The 14,985-nt window shown below is 41.0% G+C and overlaps 1 protein-coding gene across 8 annotated transcripts in view; it reads right to left on the bottom strand.

The window, feature by feature from the left end:
- Nucleotides 1-14,985, bottom strand: part of KANSL3 (KAT8 regulatory NSL complex subunit 3) — a 46,869-nt gene that overhangs the window by 31,629 nt on the left and 255 nt on the right. For 3 of the 8 annotated variants that reach the window (XM_029937224.1, XM_029937229.1, XM_029937228.1), the window contains exons 1-5: nt 14,742-14,979; nt 13,837-14,101; nt 11,066-11,236; nt 710-800; nt 385-570 (exon numbers count right to left, since the gene is read on the bottom strand). In XM_029937224.1, the coding sequence (XP_029793084.1) occupies nt 385-570; nt 710-800; nt 11,066-11,236; nt 13,837-14,051 (663 nt within the window). In that variant the 5' untranslated portion in view covers nt 14,052-14,101; nt 14,742-14,979. Of the gene's footprint in view, nt 1-384; nt 571-709; nt 801-7,223; nt 7,286-11,065; nt 11,306-13,836; nt 14,102-14,364; nt 14,980-14,985 lie in introns of those variants that run through there. The other 5 variants (XM_029937226.1, XM_029937227.1, XM_029937225.1 and 2 more) reach the window with 5 other exon arrangements.

Here is a 14,985-nt window from a genome sequence, read left to right as displayed (position 1 = left end):
ACTCTGCAATCCTGCACTCCAAACACCCAAGTCTGCTTCTTGCCTTCTTCTCAACACGCCTCCCTACTAAGTCCTTTGTCTTCTCTGTGGTAATTCTTCTCTCACCTGACTTCAGAGGTGACTCAAACCACAAGCTGCACACAGGATTGGAGAGACTAAAAGTACATTTTGGTATTTGGGCCCCTGGAGACAGCAGGGCTGAAGACATTTACACCAGACAAAACGTGAAATGATAACATGTCTCCTATTTTTAATAGCAAACCTATTAGCTTCAGTCATGTCCTCCAGGTTGACCAGGCAGTGAACCTTACCCAATACCACTTTCTGAACTCACAACAGAGGCTGGCTACCCCAGGGCAAAGCAGATACCAATCACAACCTTACCTTTCCTTTCAGTGTCTGCAAAGCATCCAGGTAGGCGGCCAGCATGGGCAGACTCAAGGTCTCCACCAGGGTAGTATGCAGCCACTGGATCAGCTTGGTGTCCCAGCTCACGCTTGCCAGAGCCTGACGCACTCTCCTCGCACACTTGTCCACAGCAACACGGCGTAGCACTGGCTCATTGCAAGCCTACAAGATGTAAGTGAGGTGGTAACACATGAGGGCCATCTTGTTAACAACCGGGGTGGGGGTGGGGGACCAACAAGGTAGTCAGCCAGTAAGGCTAAATTAGGCATAGCCCACCACGGGCAGATTTCTAGAGTCTTACCCCTTCATTGGCCAAGCGGGCAAGCCGGTCAGACTGCAGGGCTTTGAGGATCTTATTAAAGAGCTTGTTCTGGGCCATTGTCCAGCCAGTCCTACAAAGAGAAACTGAGGAATTAAAGTCAAACCCTGGGGACACTCCTCATGCAAGTGCACTGTACAAAGATTATGCCACTTTTTTTTGTCTCCACTGTGAAACATTATAACTCAAAGCAGCTTAATCTAAGACCACTGAACTAAACCACAAGACCTAGATTCTGGCCCCAATCCTGCCTGTAAGTCACCTCAGCATACATTTATATTAATATGTGCATTACAAGTCAAAACCAGTTATGAGTGAAATTTTTCCAGTGCTAGCAAAGCTAATTATCTAGAGGCCAAAATAACCTATTAATAAATAAAAGCATGGAACCATTGCACAAACACGTTTGAATTTCACGAGTTTTAATATTTCACAAAAACAGACAGGATGAACAAGCATTTTACTGTACTAAAACCTCAGACTAAGGTAAGAGGCCTATTTGAATTAGGGGGGCACCTGGCTAGCTTAGTCGGCAGAGCGTGTGACTCTCAATCTCAGGGTTGTGGGTATGAGTCCCATGGTGGGTGTAGAGATTACTTAAAAAAACATAAACAAGTAAGTAAATAAATAAAATTAGCTTTCTTTTTTAAAGTAGGCTTCACACCCAGTGTGGACCCCATCATGGGGTCTGAATTCACAATTCTGAGATCAAGACCTGAGCTGAGATCAAGAGTTGGATGCTTAACTGACATGAGCCACCCAGGGACTCCAAAAACAAATTAACTTTAGGAATGTAACAGATGAAGCTTTTCTCCCAATCCCTAATATTCCACCACACACTACCCTCTCCCTTCTCTGTGTATATTTTCTATACTTTTCTGTATACTGTACAATTAGCAAATTTACTTCTGAATGGTCTGTCCCATGTAAGTTAATACTGTACCATCCCCCCATGACACTGGCAATCACACTTCTACTTTGATTAGGGAAGGCTTTGTGTGTCCTCCTCCAACTTAGCTGTAAACGCCCTGCAATTAGAAACTAGTCCAGCTGTTCTGTTACCACCTCATCACACCTCATTGCAAGGGGCTTCTAAAGTCCCCCTCAGCCCATTCCCGGCAATCTTAATGACTCTGATACTCCAACTCCGACCAGTAATCTTCCTAAAGAGACTAAGAGAAAGGCAATGGTAGATGCCCAACTAATACTTATTAACTCTTACTGCCTTACACACACACACACACACACACACACACACACACACACACAACTGGTGATTAAGTTACCTTTAAAAGAAAACAATTTAAGTGGATGCCAAACCCAAATGAGAACCTGGAATGAGATCATAGCAGCATTTCAATCACTAGGGTTCAAGTTAAGTAGGGCTGAGACAACCACCAGCCAACTGGAAAAAGAAAATCTGGACACCGATGTCTCACTCTTTATACCAAAATAAATTCTAGGTAGAAAAGTTAAATATTAAAAAATAAAGTTACAAAAGTAATAGGAAAAAAGTGGCAAATATATATTTACCCATAATGAGTAAGACGTTTGTATGCATGACCTAAGACCTAGAAGCCATAAAAGAAAGATAAATACTAAAGATATAAAGATTAATAAAAATTTCAAACTTCTATAAAGGAAAACACTAGACTATCATAAACAAAGTTAAAACGCAATGGAAAAATAACTGCCATTTCATTAAAATAGAAAAAGCCTCCAGAAAATTAGTGAGGAAAGGACAAAACACTCAAAACAAAAACAACTGGCAAAGAAAATGAAAAGGCAGTTCACACCAAAACCGTAAACTCCCTTCAAAATGAAACATGAAAATTAAAATCATAAAATATTATTTTTACCTATCACATGGGTGAAGTTACAAAGTTATTAAGTTATTAAATATTAAAGCTATTAAAAGCTATTAAAGATTAATAAACAAATATAAAGTTATTATTTAGTAACTTAAAAGTTACTAAGAAGTTTACTAATACTCTGTGTTGTGAAAATGTAAAAAAACAGGTCTCTCCTACTTTGTTGATGGAAATATAAATTAGAAAAACCTTTTAGAGTGTCAATTTGGAAAATCAATTACGGGGAAAAAAAATCAATAAAAAAGCCTAAGTCAGATCATGCCACTCTGCTCAAATGCCTTTAGTGGCTCCATTTCAATCAGTTAAAAACAACAACCTCCTTACAATCTAGACCCACTGTCTCTTTGACCTCATTATCCACAACGCCCCTGACCTCCTGGGCTTCACCACATGCTCCACCCCACCTCCCACACACCCTATAGGCTCCTGCATCATAGGCTGGGCCACTATCATCCATTCCTTCTACTCAAACAATGGCTCCTTCTCCTTCAGGTCACTGCTCAAAGGTCACCTTCTAATGAGCACCCCCCTGATTCAACCTTATTTAAAACTACCAACACCCAGATTCCCTATATCCCTTTCCAGACATATCCCCACCTCACGCTCTACCCATTTTACTTCTTTGTTTAGTCTGTCTCCCTCCGCTAGAACGTGAATGATGAGATGGCAGGGGTTTTTATCGGTTTTGCGTTGGATCGCCAGCATGTAAAAGTGTCTGACGCGTAAGAGTCACTTCAACATTTGCTGAATAAATAAATGGATGAACTGTATGCACATTACATACCAAGTCCTGTAAATAGCTGAATACCCATTACAACCGTCACACTCCCTACCACACTAAGCACATGGGTACTGAGCAGGAGAGGAATGCCAAAACAGGACTCAGGCTCAACTGTCAACTGAGACCCTCACGATAGCAGGGTGGGCAAACTGAGGGAAGTTACTTGAAAGTTCAACAATCCCAATTTCTCTTACTCTATAAACAGACTAGTATCCCTTCCATCATACACCCACCAAGATATCCTATTTTGTACCAGTCATCTAAGAATACTAGTAACACAGCCTGGTAATTATGCAGACACTAGGCAAACTACCCTTTGTTATTCTCTTTTTACAACTATCCTACACTGTCCTTAGAAAGAGTAAATACCCTCTAGCAAGGGAAAAAATAATGATCCTTCTTTTCCTTCTGTAAAATAAAATCCCCACCTACCAAATCTCCAGTTTTACAACTCACTATGGTTACACACAGTCCAGGAGAACACTAACTAGGAGCCAGGACTCTAACCAGCTCTGCAATAAAGAGCTTGCTGTGTGTCCTCAGTCTCCTGGTCTGTAAAATAGAAATGGACTGCATGACCTCTAAGGACCTCCTTCTAGGAACCAAAAACTCAGGTAGCTATGATAATTGATGGAAGCAGAAGTTGTAAGAGAGTAGCTGAAGTTCATGATTGAGATTTCAGAAGCACCCTCTATCTTAAGTAGCAATCCTTGCTACAGCTAAATTCCTTAACCCCGGAAGCTTCCCACCCTTCTGTAACCTGGGGTACTAAAAGCAGTCTTAGGTTTTGTGGAATTGTCCTTTTTCTTATTTTCCTGTAGCTCTTATGGCTTAATTCTTGCTACTTCATCAGAATCCAAACAGTTTTTGTTGTGGTTTTAGATTTCAGAGATTTTTCACTTGGGAGGTGGGGAGAAGCTTCAACTCAACATTGGGACTCAGGATACCTTGGGATTAGGAAGTTTTATGATGGTTTCATAGTCTCATTTTCTGCATATTATTCAAATGCACAACACACTCACTGAGTAGTATCTTTCTCATGTGTGGTGATTTTCAGGTGGGCTCAGAAATACATGGATGTATTCCCATCCATGCTGTCAGCATGGAGCCCAACGCAGGGTTCGATCTCATGAATCACAAGATCATGACCTGAGCTGAAATCAAGAGTCAAACGCTCAACCGAGACACCCAGGTGCCCAACACACTTCTTTGTTTTTAATGGCTGATTCTACCTTATTGGTGGGCATTTAGGTTGTGCCTTTTATTGCTATTATAAATACTTGCAGTGATTACCCTTCCTTTCTGCACTAGTACACGTATCTGTCCACATCTATATAGGGGCATGCAAATACCTTTGTAGGATGCATGTATTTCTTGAAGTGGAAACAAAAGATCAAAAACTAGCTGTGTTAAACATTTCAAATTTCCAGTTGTGTCATAAACACTTCAAATTTCCAGTTCTGTGAAAATAATATGTTTAAAGAAACTGCAACACTTCAAAAGTGGTATTATACTGTAGCCTCACCCCCAGTAATAATGCTCACTTTTAATCAAACAGGTTAAGCAACGAATACAGTTTCTTCATGTTCAACAATCTCCTGTGCTTTCTCAAAGTCTATCAATCACGTTGCATACTTTAAGTCCAAGGACAAAGAATGAGGTATAATTTATTTACAAGGTACCAACAGCATTTCCAAAATTATCCTGTTCTTTATTATATAACAGGATGTTTTCTCTATTTGTTTTTCTTACTCTATATTTATTCTAAAACCCAAAATGATGAGAGCAAGGAAAATGATGTGAACAAAAAGGGGGCTAGAAAGCTACTTAGAAATTACTACCATAAACAAATGACAGCTGAAATTAAATTGAAAAACCACAATGTTGAGAGTCTAAAATCCCAGAAAAAGTTCTTAGGATTGTTGCTGGATATACAACAAAGTGATTCCAAGAACTGAGACGTGTTCTCTATATTTTGTTAGCTTCGTGGGAGGCTGGAAAATTAAGTGGGCAGAAAAAAAATGATCTAACCCAAGATTAAGATAAAGAGCATGCAAAAGATATAATTAAGGAAAATTTTAAGAACAGGAGACAGAATTTTAAATACAAGTCTAAACAGTCAAATAGCTGATGGGAACTGTGGTGAGTCAATGTGTTCTCCATACCTAAACCAATTCAATTTTCATGAGTGCAAAAGTGCCTTTTCTTCATTTCTTAGATGAGATCAGATAATTCACGTTCTCCATGCTTTGAGAGAACCTGAATGATGTCTGACCTCTGGCTCATCTTATCCAAAGCAGCCAAAGTCACACGAGTTCCAGAAAAGCCTGATATTTTCAAAGGCAATTATTCTTTCTCTGATACTGTTTTAAGAGAGACTAATTCAATACGAAAATCTCTAAAGGATTCTTTTTTTTAACTAGAAGTCAAACAGGGAGAGACAAAGAACATCAGGGACTGAATAGGCCACACTTATTTTTTTCAGATTATAAAAATTCTTTGCTTAGACACTGGGAGAAAGGAAGAGGAAAGAGAAGGGGAGGGAGGGAGTGGGAGAGGGAAAAACAACTCAAAAAAATCCTAGACTCAACATATCAAATGTCCAATGTAAGGTTAATACACAAATAAATACACACAATATTAAGAGATATAATTAGAGCAAAATTTTAAACGGGAACAATTTTCCTTTGGGTAAATTCAGAAGTTCTGAATTCTAAGATAAGACAACCAGCTTGAGGACACTAGATTCTTTTACTGAAATGTTGGAAATGTCCTAAAGTCCATTTGAGCAATGCTGAGAAAAACCATGTGTCTGGAGTATTTTGTTAAATGTCTTTCAAAAGCAATGCATCTAATTAAACTTGGCGTTTAACAAAACATTTGGCAAAAACAAAAAAGCTGGTCCAACTTCCTCAGGACAACATTGCTATACTAACAAATGTATACCATTTTCAAAGGTTCTACAAGTCACATGACTTTGACATGCAGCTGTAAGAACACTAGGATCTAGACCAGAGGTCAGCAAACTTTGTTATTATAGAGTTTGTGGGCCATTTGTCTGGGTCACCACTTTGCAATTCTGTGTGTATAGTGCGAAAGCAGCTATGGACAATACCAAAACACTGCGCATGACTGTTCTAATGGAACTGCAGTAATGGACACTGAAATCTGAATTTCACGTGTCTTTTGACTTTTTTCCAACCACTTAAAAATGGAAAAACCTAAATTCTTAGCTCATGGACCACACAAAAACAGGCAAAGGGTTAAATTTGGTACATGGGCCATAGTTTGCCAACCCCTGATCTAGACAATTAAATCAGGCAGAGAAGGATATTTAAACTGTTTCACAAAATACCAGGCATTACCAGAGAAAGTCAGAGTTAGTTGGGGGTGGGAGGTGGTGCTGATTATCTATACAGAGAAAGCTATCTAAGGGTAGTTTATACTGAAAAAATTCAAGAGGGAGGAAAAAGGGTACTAACAATAAAAATTAAGTTTCTGACTCTACTGACAGATCAGTAAGCTCTGACGAAAAACAGATTTCTAGGGTGCTGTCCTATAGCCCATGAGTTCTTGATGTGGGAAACTGTAATTTTACATGATTTTATACAGGAAGAAAAGAAGCAGCAATTTAACAATCAAGTCAAGGGAAAGAATGGCAACAAGATGATTATAATCAGAGCAGAGGGAACTAACTGGAAACTCTACACAGGCTACGTATCCAGAATTCGGGGGGGGGGGGGGAGAAGGCAGGGAGTACAAGGTCATAAAATGGTGACCTCTGAAATTGAAGCCAGTAAGTATCATCAAATAATGAAATTAGCTGTGTGCAAAAGTGACCTACCTGAAGAGATGGTTTGTAAGCCTGTTGCTAATGAGAAGTCGCCTCCAAAATCTCATCAGACACTAAAAAACAAATAATCTGAGATAAACTGAGCGCTAATCAATCATTTCAATCTGTGGCAATGTCATAACAGAAGGATGGAGGTCCACATGGAGAAAGACAAGCCAAAGATAAGACCCTGTCAATGTTGGTCTGCAGCACTGGGCAGGTGAAGGTGTGCCCTGGCCTACTTTGTGGGCTCATCTTGCTTTGAGGAAAGATGGGTGCATCTAGCTGCCTTGTTGAAGGAGGGTACCTCCAGTGCACTGTCCACTCACCACCCATTTCTGGAACAGAACAGCTTCCCAGACTTGAACTGAGAATCGATGCTCTGGCCAGGCCACCCCTGCATCTTATCTGCCCTGCGGGTTATTTCTCTTCTTATAAATGAAGAAGCTGATACTTACATGCATTAAGTATCTAATGACTTTGGTAAGTATGAAGAGCCCCCAAACACTTCTTGACCATGACCATGGGTAAACAGATAAAAAAACTTCTTGCAGTTCTCCCATGCAGTTTCAGAAATTGCCAACTGAGGACAAGTCAACCAATAACACCACAAAAGGGCAGTTGGAGGCCGCCTCGTTCAGCCACCACTACCTGGTCTCTCTTTTTGACAGATGTGCCCTTAAAGAAAGGGTACACCGTCAAGAACACTGAGCTTTGGAGTCAGATGGCTTGCTTTGAATAAATCTCTGCTCCATCACTTCCTAAACCAAGGTTTCTTAAACTCCCTGAGCTCAGTTTCTTCATCTTATAAAACAGAGATGAAGGGATATATCTCAGAGAATTATTGTGAGGATTAGAAGAAATAATGCATATGAAGTGCTTGGCACAATGCCTGGCACCTAGAAAGCTCTCAACCAATGGTAGTTCTTTTTTTTTCTTTTTTTTTACTACCACTGTCACTATTTTTTAAGTTACTATTAGCTGTAACAATGGTGATCAACCATTTTGCTAAATTCACTGACTCCAGTAATATTTCAGTGATTGATCTTCAATCATAGCAAAAGTTTCCCAGTTAAGCTGAAGCTCTGGAAAGAATTTCCCCCTCTAAGGGCACAACATTAATTTCAATTCAAGACTCCAAACAACTTTTTCACAAGCTCTTTACCCAGGTGCAGAACTGCTCCTCCTTCAATAGATACTACTTTGCTCACACAAGTATACCTGCTCAATCTCACTCCCTGCTTCTGACCAGATTCATAAATCATACCAATTGCCTCAAACCTTCGTACCCTTCTTCCTATCTAATTACCCCTTCCTCTTTATTACAAAACAAGAGCCCTCCATCATTATGGCAAGTTTACTACCTATCAACTCCTGATGTGAAGATTTTAACATTCCCTTACACATAGTAGATAAACAGAGACAGAGCTATCAGGGAAAAGCAAATTAAAACCACAACAAGGGGCACCTGGGTGGCTCAGTCGGTTAAGCATCTGCCTGCCAGTTCGGCTGAGGGCATGATCTCACGGTTCGTGGGTTCGAGCCCCGCATTGGCCTCTGTGTTGACAGCTATCTAAGAGTCTGAAGCCTGCTTCAGATTCTGTGTCTCCTTCTCTCTCTGACCCTCCCCTGCTCGTGCTGTCTCTATCTCTCAAAAATAAATAAAAAATATTAAAATTAAAAAATTAAAAAATAAAACCACAATGAGATGTCACATCACATCCACTAGAACAGTAATAAAAATAAAAGAGGCAGATAATAACAAGTACTGGCAAAGATGTGAAAAAATGAACTCTTCATACACTGCTGGTAGGAATGTAAAATTGTGTAGCCCCTTTATAAAATGATCTGAGGGACGCCTGGGTGGTTCAGTCAGCTAAGTGTCTGACTTCAGCTCAAGTCATGATCTTGTTCGTGAATTAAAGCCCCACATCAGTCTCTGTGTTGACAGCTCAGAGCCTGGAGCCTGCTTCAGATTCTGTGTCTCCCTCTCTCTGCCCCTGTCCCACTTGCACTGTCTCTTTCTCTCTCTCTCTCACTCTCTCTCTCAAAAATAAATAAACATTTAAAAAAATAAATTAAGAAAAAGAAAACTGTCTGAAATCCCTCAAAAGTTAAAAAGAGTTACCATATGACCCAGCAATTCCACTCCTAGGTATATATGCAAGAGAACTGAAAATATATGTCCACAAAAAAATAACTACATGAATGTTCATAGCAACATATTCAAAACAGCCAAAAAATGTTAACAGCCCAAATATTCATCAGTGATGAATGGATAAACAAAATGTGGTATATCCACACGATGGAATTTCAGCAATAAAAGGGAATGAAGTATTAACTGGTGCTACAACATGAATGAATCTTGAAAACATTATGCTAAGTGACAGACACAGAAGGCCACATACTATATGGTTCCATTTATATGAAACATCCAGAGGAGGCAAATTTAGAGAGACAGAAAGTAGACTGGTGGCTGCCAGGGCTTGAAGGGGTTGGGAAGAAATAGGAAGTGACTGTTAAAAGGTACAGTTTCTTTTGTGGATGACAAAAATGTTCACCAAGTTGACTGTGGTGGTGCATAAACTAAAAACCACTGATTGTACACACTAAATAGGTAAATTGTATGCTATGTAAATTTTATCTCCATAACACTGTTATGCAGTAAGTAAAAGATAAACATATGCTAAAGGAGGGGTGCCTTAGCAGCTCAGTTGGTTAAGCATCCAGCTTTGGCTCAGGTCATGATCTTACAAGTTCATCAAGCTCCACATTGGGCTCTGCACAGACAATGCGGAACCTGCATAGGATTCTCTCTCTCCCTCTCTCTCTCTGCCTCTCCCTGACTTGCATTTTCTCTCTCTAAATAAATAAATAAATAAACTTTTTTTTTTTTAAGTATGCAAGGGGCGCTTGGGTGGCTCACTCCATTAAGTGTCCAACTTCAGCTCAGGTCATGATCTCACAGCCTTTGAGTTCGAGCCCCATGTCAGGCTCTGTGCTGACAGCTCAGAGCCTGGAACCTGCTTCAGATTCTGTGTCTCCCTCTCTCTCTGACCCTCCCCTGCTCACACTCTCCCTCTCAAAAAATAAATAATAAAACACTAAAAACAAAAAAAAAGTATGCTAAAGAAACAATGACAAATGAGCTGGAGAGGAGTGGAGACCCCTGGGTCAGTGGGAAGCATGAGAATAAAATCAGCTAACAAACTCATGAAAATGGGCTTAAGTGTTCCCTCAAAACCACAGACTGCAAATTTATTTTTAAAAGTCACGCAAATCAAACATCTGTTAGCTTTTCAAGTGACTCCAAAACATTTTCATTACTTATAGACCATACAAGTACAGTATCTTATAAATGTACTCTTACTTAATGGTTTATTTGTAGTTCCATATCATATATAACCTGTACTAGATAAGATACAGAATTAGTCATACCTATCATATTTAATTCACATATTCAATAAACAGTACATGCCTACTATGTTCCAGGCAGTGTCCTAGGTGGCAGGGACGCAAAGATGCCCGAGACACAAGCCCTCCTCAAGCACCTCACTGCATCCTGAGCGAACACAGAGAGTTAAGAAAACATTCTGACTTGCCCTCTTCGGATCCTGTTCCTCTCTCTATATACCCCTCCCCTACTGTGCATGCTCTTGTGCATGTGGGCTTTTTCTGTCTCTCTCTCTCTCTCAAAAATAAACAAACAATAAAAAGAAAACATTCTGACTTGTATGGCTGCAAATGAAATAAGCTCCTAATAGATGTGTTTCAATGAAGACGATGATACAAAATATTTACGATGCGATGACTATTAACCCTGTAGTGACCAGTCCTCCTGAGCAGCAGCCTACCTGTTGACGTGCTCCTCCCAGTCCTCTGGTGGAGGAGGAGCATCTGCATCGGTCCTGGCAAAGATGACATGCCGTTCACACTCGTTCATCACGCTGCGTGCCTTCTGATTGTCGTAGAGTGGTACAGGGGTGGATGTGACTGTCTCCACATCTATTGGGACGTCTGATTCACTGTAAACAGGTGAGGGAATAGGACCAGGCCACACGTACTTCACACAACACAGGTGTTTTAACGATCATCTGGTTGCCAAAAAATGACTCTTTAATATAACCAGCTTTAAAGTACATATAAGCATATTACACCCACAATAAAATTATTTCTGATCCAAAGTCATCTTTCCCACACCTGTCTAGATCTCCGCCCTCTGACATGCTATTATGTGCTAGGGGAATGCAAAGTCATTTTTAAAGGAGTCTATACAAAAAATAACAAACATCTGTATATTTTAAAAGATAAATGTATTCCATAAGCAAACCTGATTGCCTAGATGTGCTTTCCAATACAGTAGCTATAAGCCACATTCAACTGTTTAAATAAAAATTAAACAGAATTAAAAATTCAGTGCCTCAGTTGCACTAGCCACATTTCAGGGGCTCAACAGACAGATGTGGCTAGCAGCTACCATATTCGATAGCACAGATACAGAGCATGTTTTCATTGCTGAGAATTCTGTTGGGCAGTGCTAGTCTAGAGTTTTAAATTATTCATACATACTTTCCCTTTCATTAGCAATTCAACTGGTAGTTAATTATACGCTGTAAAAGTCTATGATTGTCTAAGTCAGATCGCCTGGAATGTAGACACCTTAGTTATTTAACTCACTGTGTAAGAAGCCTAGAACAGAAACAAATGGAAATGGGCATGTGATGGGTCTTTCATATTTTAAAATGTTGTTAATGAAATCCTAGTGCCATAAAGGGCTCTTCACTGTACCAACTTAAGTCACTCAAAATACTATACCAATCAAAATTGCCTATGACTGTTTACCAAACATCACTTCAACTTTTTGACCCCATTGATCCTAATTACACCCATTCCCAATAGCTGAAATAATGACATCATTACGAAACGAAGTGAAATAATGTGCAGCTAGATTGGGTGGTGGGTGAAAGAGCTGATTATCTTCTCTGGACCAGACACTGGGCTAGGCATTTGGACTTGTGTGCCTAAGAAAACTCTGGATTTCACGATTCCAAACCTATCCCCCAAGCCCTCAGTACCCAACTCATGGCACCACTCAGCTTTTCAAGCCAAAAATCTGAGTCATCCTAATTTCACCTTTCCCTTTAGCCCTGGTCCATCTTTCCAATTCACCACAGCAGGTCCTGTTGGCTTTACCTATGAAATATATCTCAAGGCCATCCTTCTTCTCTGTCTTGTACTATGCCTGCCCCTATCCAACCTGTTACAGTCTCTGGTCCCCACTGCAATAGTCTCCTAGCAGGCTCTACTTCCACTTCTGAACTGCAGCTATTCAATAATTCAAAGTGATCATTCAAAAATATAAATCCAATCTCTAGCTTAAAATCCTTCAGTGACTTCTTATCACTCTTAGCATCAAATCCTGACATGAGGTAGCCTGTGCCAACTTCTCCCCTAGCTCCAACTAACACCCTCACTACCACCATATTCTAGGCACAATGACCTAAAGAGTCCCTAGAAGATGCTAAATTCCACTTTCAGGACCTATATATGGAGATGGCTTATAAGAAGAAATAAATTTCTAAGCACTGAAATGAGCACGTCCACAGAATCTCACTTAAAAAAAGTACCATGAGATCTGAATAACAGAGTTTCAATGTTAACAAGAAGCTTTAAAGAAGCTCTTCAATTATGCCCTAGGCCAGAGGCATCAAAATTATGCTGGATTATTCCTAAAAGTCACAAATCCCCCACCCTGTACAACAAAAACAACTAACAAAATGCCTCCTTAATTGGGAAATGAAATAAAACTACTATTCTACACTGTTTAAAACATGCATATCATGGTACCTCTAGCTAATTAAGGCTCAGTGAGAGATATAAAGAAGCAAAATCCAAGATCTCTATTCACCAACACTAAAACCTGTGCTAAAGATTAGACACTCAATCAGATTAAAACAAAGAAAAAAAATCTCTTCCTCAAAAAAGTTTATAAAATTATTAAGGCCATGATCTGATCATCAAAATAGAATATATCAACCAATCTTGAAATATAATGAGAATACCATACCTTAAAGCTCAAAAGAACCACTAACCAAGGTTATTTAGGCCAAATGTAACTGTATCACACATTACACGGAAGTTTATGAAAAAACTCCTTACCCTATAATGTAGTCCAGTTGAAAATACAATCAGACCTAGCACCCATGGGTGGCAACAAGCTAAGAGAGAAAGCACCTAAACTTTGCTGGGTGAAACCAGCAGAAGGAAATCATATTACCATAAAAAGGTTACTGCAGCAAGTGTTAGAGCAAGCCAGAACACAAGACTAAAGGGAATGAGTCTAATCCTGAGTGGTAATAACTCTTCAGTCTTTTTCTTTGCTCCTTCCATACAAGTCCTATTATGCCATATTATGTGGAAGATGTTGTTTGCTTTCCTAATTTGTTAGATATCTGGAATGCAAAGGTCTATATATAGGCCTGCTATCCCCACACTGCTTAACAGAGATGCCTGAAATAAGTATCCCAGCCCCTCAATACAATCTCCCACAATAACATTCTCTAATCCCCACCATCTGATTACTGCCCAATTATAGCAACAGCAGCCTTTATAAGCCCAAACTCACATGGTACTTTCGTGCTGCCTTCGGGGAGTAACAAAGAGCATGCGGGTGGGGCGAGCACTACTGGCATCTGGGTGGGCACTCCATGGCTTGGCATAGCTATGATCCAGAAAAACCAGGTCCAGCTCCCGCTCGTGCACTGAAAGTTGGAAGAGCAGCGAGGTGCCCATGCGCCGCGCTGAAGTCTGGAAGTCCCTCTCCCCACCCCGGTGGGCCATGTCAGTAGAGGGCGAGGAAGTCAGAGAAAGGGTATCTGCATGCTAGTCACCTGCAGTGAAAAGTTTCAGTGTAAGTCAATCCAACCTAGAATATCTATTACGCTCCTTACTTTTGTGTCCTTCTATCGTTCATAATGGAGTATCCATTACCCGCAGACCTTTGCCCACCACTAGAAGAGCTCCTGAGTTCCCACACCACCGCCCGAAAAGGCTATTGGCACCCTAGGATCCTCCATACTCAATCTCTACAGAATTCATTTACTGTACAGCTGACTGAATCCACTGTTAACAAAGGCCTCACATGGACACATACTCAACTTGCTTGGCCAGCACCATAAATTCCTATGTAGGCAGGGCGGGTTTTGGCAAACAGAAATCACAAACATTAATTCTTCCAAAGGTAAGGGTTTCGCTCGCTCGGCTGCTCCGCACCATTCTCTAAATCTCAGAGGTCTCCGCGGCCAGGGCGTGAGGCACCCTCGTAACAGGGCAACGTGGGCCTCAAGGAACCCCTTCAAGTTTCTTTCTTATGGTAAAAGTTTTGCAACTACTTCGTAACGCTCTGGAGTCTTTAAAACCTCCAAGGAGAGCCCTGCCCAAAGCCCGCAACCAAACGCTGTCGGGAGAGAACCCCCTCTCCCCCGCCCCAGGGTGGGCAGTCCCCGGCAAACCGCCCGGTACTCCACGTACTCCGCCGGGGGTCTCGCCACCGAACCTCAAAACGCCCCATCTAGTAGGCAGGGCTTATAATTCGCCCTATACAGACGTAGGCGCCCGCTCGGGGGAAATGAGTGACTTGGCCAAGGTCACCGAGAGTTCGCGACTAGAAGGAGCCGCCTCGCACCCGCCTCCCGCCGGCGTCACGGGCCCGGGCCCGGCTGGGCGCCCGCATCAAGGCGGCCCAAGTCCGCCCCCCGGCCCAACGCGCCCGTCC

Source organism: Suricata suricatta, chromosome 4 (assembly GCF_006229205.1).
Source record: "Suricata suricatta isolate VVHF042 chromosome 4, meerkat_22Aug2017_6uvM2_HiC, whole genome shotgun sequence".
NCBI classification, from domain to species: domain Eukaryota; kingdom Metazoa; phylum Chordata; class Mammalia; order Carnivora; family Herpestidae; genus Suricata; species Suricata suricatta.
The sequence above is the reverse complement of the archived record's forward strand: the minus strand, read 5'-3'. Positions and strand labels throughout refer to the sequence as shown.